The 10,225-nt window shown below is 35.4% G+C and overlaps 1 protein-coding gene across 1 annotated transcript; it reads left to right on the top strand.

Annotated features, from left to right (window-relative positions):
• Window positions 1–5,533: 5,533 nt before the first annotated feature.
• Window positions 5,534–9,948, top strand: LOC103833324 (acyltransferase-like protein At3g26840, chloroplastic). The gene is made up of 13 exons (XM_009109414.3): window positions 5,534–6,768; window positions 6,836–6,887; window positions 6,991–7,046; window positions 7,130–7,288; window positions 7,365–7,469; window positions 7,608–7,714; window positions 7,872–7,993; window positions 8,098–8,206; window positions 8,371–8,501; window positions 8,608–8,977; window positions 9,047–9,160; window positions 9,294–9,379; window positions 9,457–9,948. Exons 1-13 carry the CDS (start codon window positions 6,426–6,428, stop codon window positions 9,848–9,850), a joined length of 2,148 nt encoding a protein of 715 aa, XP_009107662.1. The 5' UTR covers window positions 5,534–6,425; the 3' UTR covers window positions 9,851–9,948.
• Window positions 9,949–10,225: the final 277 nt, after the last annotated feature.

Here is a 10,225-nt window from a genome sequence, read left to right as displayed (position 1 = left end):
GTTATCACGCATGAATCATTGAACGATACCATCCCTGGATCATCGATCGACGATACTAGAAACTGACATCACGACTTGTTCCCCAGTAAGATTTTTATCGACTTAGAAGTCAATGTTGCTTGCAGCCAACTTAACGCTAAATCAAACCCTACCGGAGATAGGAAGTTAAGTCAGGAGGTGCACGCAATAAATGGAAATATCACGCATAGACCCTGGTATGCTGATATAGTAAACTATCTAGCTGCTGACGTAGAACCGGAAACTCTCAAATGGTATACAAAGAAGAAATTTCTGAGAGAAGTCCGAAGATACTACTAGAATGAACCATATCTCTACAAACACTGTTCAGGTGGAATCTATAGACGCTGTGTTGCAGAGAGTGAAGTTCCAGATATCCTATATCATTGCCATGGATCTGATTACGCTGGACACTTCACCGCCTTCAAGACGGTATCGAAAATTCTGCAAGCAGGTTTTTGGTGGCCAACCATGTTTCGCGACACTCATGCACACATAGCTAGATGTGATAGATGCCAACGTAGAGGAAAAATCAGCAAAAGACACGAGCTGAAACATAATTTTATCGTCGAATTAGAAGTTTTCGACTGATGGGGGATTGATTTCATGGGCCCTTTCCACTCTTCATATGGAAATAAATACATCTTGGTTGCTGTCGACTATGTGTCCAAATGGGTTGAAGCGGTTGCTTCCCCAACGAATGACGGAGCAGTTTTCATCAAACTTTTTAAGAGCATCATTTTTTCGAGATTTGGCGTCCCTCGAGTAGTGATAAACGATGGTGGCTCCCATTTCATTAATAGAACATTTGAAAATTTGCTCAAAAAGCATGGTGTTCACCACCAAGTTGACACTCTCTATCATCCTCAAACGAGCGGACAAGTAGAAGTTTCCAATCGCCAAATAAAAAAAATCCTAGAAAATACTGTATGGACCACGAGAAAAGACTGGTCGAAAAAGTTGGACAACGCACTATGGGCTTACAGAACAGCTTTCAAAACACCTTTAGGGACAACACCATTCCATTTACTTTATGGAAAATCTTTTTATTTACTGGTTGAGCTATAACACAAAGCAGCTTGGGCAGTACAACTGATTAACTTCGACATTAAGCCAGCTTCCGAAAGGAGACTGATTCAACTTAACGAGTTAGGTGAGATTAGACATCTTGCGTATGAGAATTCCAAGATAAACAAGGAAAAGGAGAAAGCCTACCATGACAAGAAAATCATCTCCAGAAATTTCAAACCGAACTACCAAGTGCTCTTGTACAACTCCCGTTTGACACTTTATCCTGGAAAACTTCGTTCCCGATGGACAGGCCCCTTTACGGTCAAAGCAGTATGACCTCACTGAGCCATTACTTTAGTAAGCAGCAAAGGAAATTTATTCACAGTGAATGGACATAGAGTAAAACATTACTGGACGGAAGCATTTGTCCCGAACAGTCAAATTCTACGATTGGATCCTCCAATCGCCGATTAGTTATGTTTGAAAGTCAAGCTTACGACTTGAAATAAGGGCTGAGTGTGGCAACCCACTAACTTATTTAGAAAATTAATTTTAGATTTTACATCTTTCTCATTTATAAAAAAAGCTAACTCAAAATAACTTTCACCATTAAAATTCCAACATCGATCGACATTGCACTCCCTACGTGGATAAATGGTCGCTGTCGAGTCACATACCTATTTAAGTCGACACTTCGTTGATTTTACCCTAAATCGCGAAAACACTATGAAACCTTCACCCATCGATTTCTCTCTCGTTTCTCAACCGATTTTGGCTGTTATTGATCCTAACCCACTCGATTTTAACTTCTATATCTGTTTAGTTCACTCAATCAACCAATCTACAAGGTATGACTTCGAAATCTCCAAACTTTAAGGTTTTCTAGGGTTCATAGTTGAGATGAACTAGAACTCGGAATTATGGCTCAATCTAACAATATTAGGACTACTAGAACAATGGGAAACTCGTACTGAATTGTGTGACCATTGTGTTATATGAAATCGAATTGCAATGGTTAAATTTTTGCAGGTTTCGGGACTGAACCGTCGAGCAACAACACAACATCTCCGTCAATCGGCGATTCACTCAGGCTGTCGATCGATGTCGACATTCGTGTGTTGATCGACATCGATCATCGTTTCATCATCCTCGCTAATTTCAAAATTTCCTCTTGTGTTCTTTGTTTGCAGATGACCGACAAAGACAGGAGAACAAAGAGACGTTTCAATCGTCCTAGCAGCTCCAACGCATGACCACCACCTCCGGAAATGGACCGTGATCCTTGGCCGAGGGAAAGGGAAGGAGAACCCCTTGAGACCTTTGAGCATTATGCCGTCCCTCACGCTACCGTCAAGGACATCAAATGCACCCACCGTGAAGTCAAAGAAACGTGGGATGACTATGAAAGCTTGTTCTACAATAACAATGAGTGGCTGAAGGTTACCATTTCACCCACGCGTTTCATCGACTGGGCAACTATACAGAGACTTGGGCTCGAGACAGACTTAGAGGAGATGATCCACGAGTTCGGTTTGGGAACCATGGCTACACGCTCTTATGACTTGTACCCCGAGCTGGTGAGACAGTTCATGGCTACAGTATAGGTCTACTACTTCAATGAGAGGGTGAAGAGGGCACACGAGGGCACACTGACCTTCTTCATCCGAGGCATCAGATACAGGATCCCCCTCCTCACACTCTGTGACATCTATGGGTTTAGTCACGAGCTCACATGTTGCGTCGTCCCCGCCTTTCTTGGACAGTCAGAGTTCTGGGGACACTTGGGATCTGGCCATTTCAACTCGGGCACAGCCACTCAGACCGATATCCGCCATCCCACCGTGCGCTACTTCTTCAAGGTCCTTGCCAACACTCTGTTGTGCAATATGGAACCGAAAAAGGTTCGTGTACAGCGGCTCACACTGCTTTACTACACAGTGAGGAGTCTGGTTCCGTTGGCTGAGATCTCAGAGCCAGCGGACGATCTGTGGCCCAACCTCGGGGCTGTGTTTGATGAGCACTTGGTGAAGCTGGAGATGAAGCCAATCGGAGGAAGGGGACGAAAGAAAGAGACAGTAGGGAGTCTTCTTACTCCAATCTTCATGCACATTGTGATTCCTCTGGATCATGTATAGGTTTGGGTACATTTACCCGGGTGCACTGAACCGTACCAAACTGGAAAAAACAAAACAAAATTAAGCTGAAATTCATAAATAATTGAGCATATCCTATATCTTTGGAACCGGAAATAGAAACCGAACTGAGAACCAAATGAGTACTATTTAAACTAGTCTTTTTTTACTAATTCCATTTAAATCTCCAACTCGTTTAGACCATTTGATATTTTTTTTTTATGATAAGATTAATCATTTAGTTCATATATAAGAATGTAAGATCAAATCTTAATAATTGATTGCATGTAATTAATTAAATTAATGTTTCATAGTTGAATAGTTGACATTAAGACTTTTAATTTCCAATTCATGTAAAAATGTAAAAAAACATTTTATACACCAGAGGATTCTGCATTACAACCAATATTAAACATAATTAAACCATTGAAAATTTTATACTATTAATGGAACTATATGTGGTAATGATCATGTCATGTGTAAACATGTTTGAATAATCTATCTTATATTCATGGAGATTTATTGTTAGAGTAATTATATAATAGATTATGGGAGAATAATAAATGAGTTAATTTAAATTATGTAAAGTATTTATATGGTTAGAGAAATATAAAGTAAGACCAAAAAATAGTTAAGTCTAATGAAATGGTCCAATAATTTTGTTTAACTAGATTTTTTAAGAATCTTCTCCTTTTAATAGTATAGATTCCCCATTACAACCTATATTAAACATAAATAAACCATTAAAATTTTTATACTATTAATGAAACTATATGTGGTAATGATCACGTCATATGTAAACATGTTTGAATAATATATCGTATATTAAAGGGGAATTATTGTTAGAGTAATTATATAATAGATTATGGAAAAATAAAAAATGAGTTCATTTAAATTATGTATTGTATTTAACTATTTATATAGTTAAAGAAATATAAAGTAAGACCAAAAAATAGTTAAGTCTAATGAAATGGTCCAACAACTTTGTTTAATTAGATTTTTTAAGGAATCATCCCATTTTAATAGTATAGATTCTCTATTACAACCTATATTAACCATAACTAAACCATTGAAAATTGTATACTATTAATGAAACTATATGTGGTAATGATCACATCATGTGTAAACATGTTTGAATAATCTATCATATATTAATGGATATTTATTGTTAGAGTAATTATATAATAGATTATGAGAGAATAATAAATAAGTTCATTTAAATTATGTAAAGTATTTATATAGTTAGAGAAATATAATGTAAGACCAAAAAATAGTTAAATCTAATGAAATTATCTAACAACTTTGTTTAAGTAGATTTTTTTTAAGAATCCTCCTCTTTTAATAGTATAGATTCTCCATTACAACTTATATTAACCATAACTAAACCATTGAAAATTTTAGGATTTTTAACGCTGAAACCCATCAACCCATTGAAAATTGACTTTTGTCGATTTTATTGATTTTTATGGATTTGCATAATATATTATTTTCAAAATATTTCTTCTTATAAGGCAATGTATAACAATCTCTTTAGAACATTTCCAAACACAAAATCTCGATGTAAAGCATATATATAAACATCACGTAATTGAAACACCATTCTTGTTATCAATGTGAGTTTGGTTTCTTCATCATTATTGAATCAAACGGTTGTTTTATGGTACTTTGTGTTATGTTTGGTGTGTTCATGTTCTTAGTTTTCTTATGATAATAATCAGTCTTTGACTTTTGTGATTTGTGATTTTTTTTGAAACACCATTCTTGTTATCAATGTGAGTTTGGTTTTTTCGTTATTATTGAATCAAACGGTTGTTTTATCAAATAAGAAAGTATAAAAATATAATGAATTACAGATCATGTGAGTTTAGTTGATTCACCATTATTGAGTTTGGTTTGGTGTGTTCACGTGAGTTTAGTTGCAATTTGTGCATGTTTTTCTTATTACACAGATTTCAAAAATCTTATGAAAATAGATGATATTTTCAAAGTCTAGTTTTATGAGTAAAAACATAAGGAATTCACCTCCCAATAACAATAGAATTCAATAGAATGATAAAATCCATAAGAACTAAACTTTATGAATAACAAAGGATTTAAATGGAATTTAAAAGTTTTTAAACCAATAACAATGGATTTTGATAAGACTTTTTAAATCTGTAAACCAATAACAATGGATTCTCAAAATTTTATAATTCTTTTAGAATTCTTTATTTTACCCAAAACCAATAACCAATAACCCTTCCCCCCCCCCCCCCCCCCCCCCCCCCAAGTATTTAACGAAAAACCTCCAAACTAACTTTATTTAATGAATTAAACACTAGCAAGTCATAATTACTATTATTACCGGTAAATCTTTAGTTTGAGGGTTTCTACATTAACTAAACATAGTTGAGAGGTTTTACCATTAATTTTTTTTTTTAAAAAAATCAAAATTTTATAATATTATCTAAAAATTAGTAACTTAAATTTTGAAAATTAGGATTTTAAAATTGTTATTGTAAATATATAAGTTTGAAGTTTTTTTTTTAACATCAACATTATATATATATATATATATAAATTAAAAATATAAAAACCCAGATAATATAATAAAAATTATAGAATTTTTAGATAATGTTGTAATTTTTAGATTTTATTTTTATTTTTAATGATAAAACCTCTCAACTATGTTCACTTAATGTAGAAATCCCCAAACTAAAGATTTACCGGTAATAATGGTAATTATGACTTGCTAATGTTTAATTCATTAAATAAAGTTATTTTGAAAGTTTTTTCCTTAAATACTTAGTTTGAGGGTTTACCCAAATTAAATTTAATTGAGGGGTTTTAACGTTAAATTTTTTATACTATTAATGAAACTATACGTGGTAATGATCACTTCATGTGTAAACATGTTTGAATGACCTATATTCATAGGAATTTATTGTTAGAGTAATTATATAATAGATTATGGAAGAATAGTAAATAAATTTATTTAAATAAATAAATTCATTTAAAGTATCTTCATAAGGCAGGTAGTATTGCCGGTTGTCAAATCGTGTAATATTTCCTATATCATAATTGTAAGATCATAATAAATCAGCGTTAAAAAAAAATATATATCTAAGTAGATTTTTTAAGAATTTTTCCTTTTTATTAGTATAGATGAAGGAAAGAAGGTGATTTGAAATTAAAACCCCTGTTTTCTCGTGAGCACGAGCTTGTCGTGTTCTGTAGATTGAAGATGAAGTTGGAGAACAAAAATGTTGTTCTACCTAGAAAACAATGTACGTAGGAGGTCTCTGTTCAATGGCGATTACTGACAGAATTTGTCCCATCATCTCCTCAGTTTCGACGAGAGCTTACAATCTCGACTTTTTCTACCGGAATTCAATCCAACGATCGACCTCTGTCGCGTATGGTCCAAGACTCAGAGGAAAGGTGAAGGGGACCGTGAATCCTTATTCATTCAGCGAGGCGGCGCAGCCAGAAGTGCGGAAGAGTTTAAATGACTTTTTTGTGGAAGCTGGAGACTTTTTAAGTACAGATGGAGGTCCGCCACGGTGGTTCTCTCCGTTAGAATGTGGGGCAAGAGCTCCAAAATCTCCTCTCCTTCTCTATGTACCGGGTTCGTCTTTTTAATATATGGATGAAATCGATGACAGCTTGATCTATATTTTTGTCCAAAACTGCAGGGATCGATGGTACTGGATTAGGGCTCATTCGCCACCACAGAAGGCTTGGAGAGTAAGCCAACTTCACCCAATTTTCTTTATTTCCTGATATTTATATTTTTAACAGAATTATTTTAGACTCTTTGTTTCCTCATTTCCTTGTCTTTTGACAATAGGATATTTGACATATGGTGCCTTCATTTTCCAGTCAGTGATCGTACCCCTTCTCGAGGTATTTCTTAATTTGTCAACCATTTCTCTGATTTTATAATTACTCTTGTGTAACCAATGTGGTGCAACTCTTTCTGATTTCAGACATTGTGAAGCTCATTGAGAGGACAGTTAGATCAGAGTACCATCGTTTCCCAAATAGGCCCATATATATCGTTGGAGAATCTATTGGAGCTTGCCTTGCTCTAGATGTTGCTGCGAGCAACCCTGACATCGATCTTGTCTTGATTCTTGCTAATCCAGGTAAAACAAAATAACACTACGTACTCCCTTTTTTTCCTAGATTCTTTATTGTGATTCTTGGTCATGTTTGATGCAGTCACACGTTTCAACAACTTCATTTTGCAACCTTTATCCGGTCTACTGGAATTCTTGCCTGACCAAGTTCCCATCTTGATAGAGGAAAACTTTGGGTTTAAACATGGTAAAGTTTCAACTCCTTTTATTTCTTGCACCTGATTAAATGCAAATACAAAAAAAAGGTCCGAAATTTTCTCTCTGAAAGACGGTTTAAGTGTCTAGTTTTGTTACAGAATCAGGGCTAATTTAAAAAAAAACATAGGTTACCCGTTGGCGACAATCTTAGAGACTATCCTGAATGGAGCTGATGTTGCGCAGATTGGAAGAGGGATCTTTGGAGACTTCTTTGCAACTTCAGCTAATCTATCTGTAATACTATTTTCAGATAACAAGTGATATAGCAGATTTTAGTGTTTAACAAGCAATTTGCTCATGTGTCTTCTTCATTTTGCGGTTTCTATTTTACTTTCTCCATTTATTACATGTGTCATGTGATAGAACTCACGAAAGAAAATACAATTTACAGACTTTAATTAGGATCTTGCCTAAGGGCACACTTCTATGGAAGCTTCACCTGCTTAAGTCTGCTTCAGCATCTCTTAATTCGCATATGTACACGGTCAAAGCCCAAACACTGATACTTCTGAGGTTCATAAACTTGTCAACCTCCCTGTTTCATTATTAATCATACGTAGAAGTTTAGCGAACTCTTGAAGCTGAATTGTACCTTTATATGGCTATGGATATTACAGTGGACGCAATCAGTGGTTACTTAACAAGGAAGACATTGAAAGACTTCTTTGTACATTGCCGAAATGTGAACTCCGTAAGTTTAAGAATAATGGACAGTTCCTCTTCTTGGTAAGAACTTTATTTGCGTCAGTGCTTTAAAAATGAATTTAAAACATCTTCTGCTTTCATTGACTATCTAGTTTTTACCAGCTTTGGTGCAATGGAACTTCCATATGGTGTTTGATTTACTAACAATCTTACAGCTCGACTAATCTATAATAGTGTAATGCTAGGAGGATGGAGTAGATCTCGTGACTATCGTCAAGTTTGCCTATTTTTATCGCCGTGGAAAGACACTTGATTACGTTTCCGATTACATTATGCCCACTCCGTTTGAGTTCAAAGAGTTCGAAGAATCACAAAAGTCAGTTTCAGCATCACTATTCTGATCTTATCTGTCCAATTTCTGTGTCAAAAAAAAAAAAATGTTGACTGATAAGGTAGTGTTACTATTAATTCCTCTGGTACAGATTAGTAACCGCTGCGATTTCTCCAGCATTTTTCTCAACTCTAGAAAACGGCACTATAGTAAGATCACTTGCAGGAATACCTTCAGAGGGCCCGGTTATTTATGTTGGGAATCACATGTTGCTTGGTATCGAATTGCTTCAGTTAGCAATTCATCTCTTGAAAGAAAAGAACATTATGTTGCGTGGACTGGCCCATCCCATGATGTTTAGTAAAACAGTAGGCTCAAAACTCCCTGATATGCAGATGTTCGACTCGGTTAGGATAGGTGGGGCGGTCCCTGTCTCTAGTCTTAATTTCTACAAACTACTTCGTTCGAAAGCTCATGTGCTTTTGTATCCTGGAGGTGTCCGTGAAGCTTTGCACAGAAAGGTAATGTTTTGTATTTCCATTATTTGACGGCCTTCTTGTCAAATCTGTGGTTATTCACATTTTCTACAGGGTGAAGAGTACAAGTTGTTTTGGCCACAACACTCAGAGTTTGTAAGGATTGCATCTAAATTTGGAGCAAAAATCATTCCTTTTGGCGTTGTTGGAGAAGATGATCTCTGTCAAGTAAGCATAGTCTCTTTTCCGTATTGGATTACAATGATCAAAATTCTTAAAACTAGCTTTAGAGTGCCAAGTATATTCTGTGTCCACCCATTTCAATCGGCTCTTTTGAGTAACTTCTTTGAGCGATTCTCAGATGGTTTTGGATTACAATGATCAAATGAAGATCCCATTCATAAAGAATTTCATACAAGAGATAACACAGGACGCTACCAAATTGAGGTATATTATTTCCATCACTTCTTGAGACTATATACCGCAACTACTCTTTCTGAATCTGGTGATGACAATAAGATTAGGAACGGTGAAGAAGGTGAATTGGGGAACCAAGATTTGCATGTGCCTGGAATAATTCCCAAGATCCCTGGCCGTTTGTACGTGCATTTCGGAAAACCAATAGAAACAGAAGGCAAACGGAAAGAGCTAAATGATAAAGAGAGAGCTCACGATGTTTACTTGCAGGTCAAGTCTGAAGTAGAAAGATGTATGACCTATCTGAAGATGCAAAGAGAAAGTGATCCTTACAGAAACATATTTCCGAGGTTTCTCTTTTCCGCCTCACATGGTTTCTCTTCTCAGATTCCAACCTTTGACCTCTATCAAGCTTTTGAAAACTACGGTGGAGAAGATGAGTCTAAGACGAATCAAAGAGGAAAAGTTTGTTACGAAATGTTAATCTCCCTCGTGAATTAATTATGTACAATATTGTATCTCTCAGGGTTAACTATCTACATCCCACAAGAAGTACTATATAGAATCAAATATCTCTCATATTATGATTTCATGCTAAATCTCTCTCGATAAAAATTTCCTAACCTATTTACACATCAAATTTAAGTTTAAAACATATATACACATAATAGTTGATTTGACCGATTTACTATCTAATTTTAATACCAAACCACCTAAACTAGTGTTAAAAAAAATTAAAACCGACCCGCTCCAATCTAAGTTCATCTTCTTCACCTAGTTGGTATGTTTTCCCTCTTCTTGCTAGGGTAATTTTAAGTAAGGTTTTCCGTGATACTACAGAACCATGAAGCAAGTAGTAAAGACAAAATTTAACGG

This window comes from Brassica rapa, chromosome A08 (genome assembly GCF_000309985.2).
Source record: "Brassica rapa cultivar Chiifu-401-42 chromosome A08, CAAS_Brap_v3.01, whole genome shotgun sequence".
Lineage (NCBI taxonomy): Eukaryota > Viridiplantae > Streptophyta > Magnoliopsida > Brassicales > Brassicaceae > Brassica > Brassica rapa.
The sequence above is the reverse complement of the archived record's forward strand: the minus strand, read 5'-3'. Positions and strand labels throughout refer to the sequence as shown.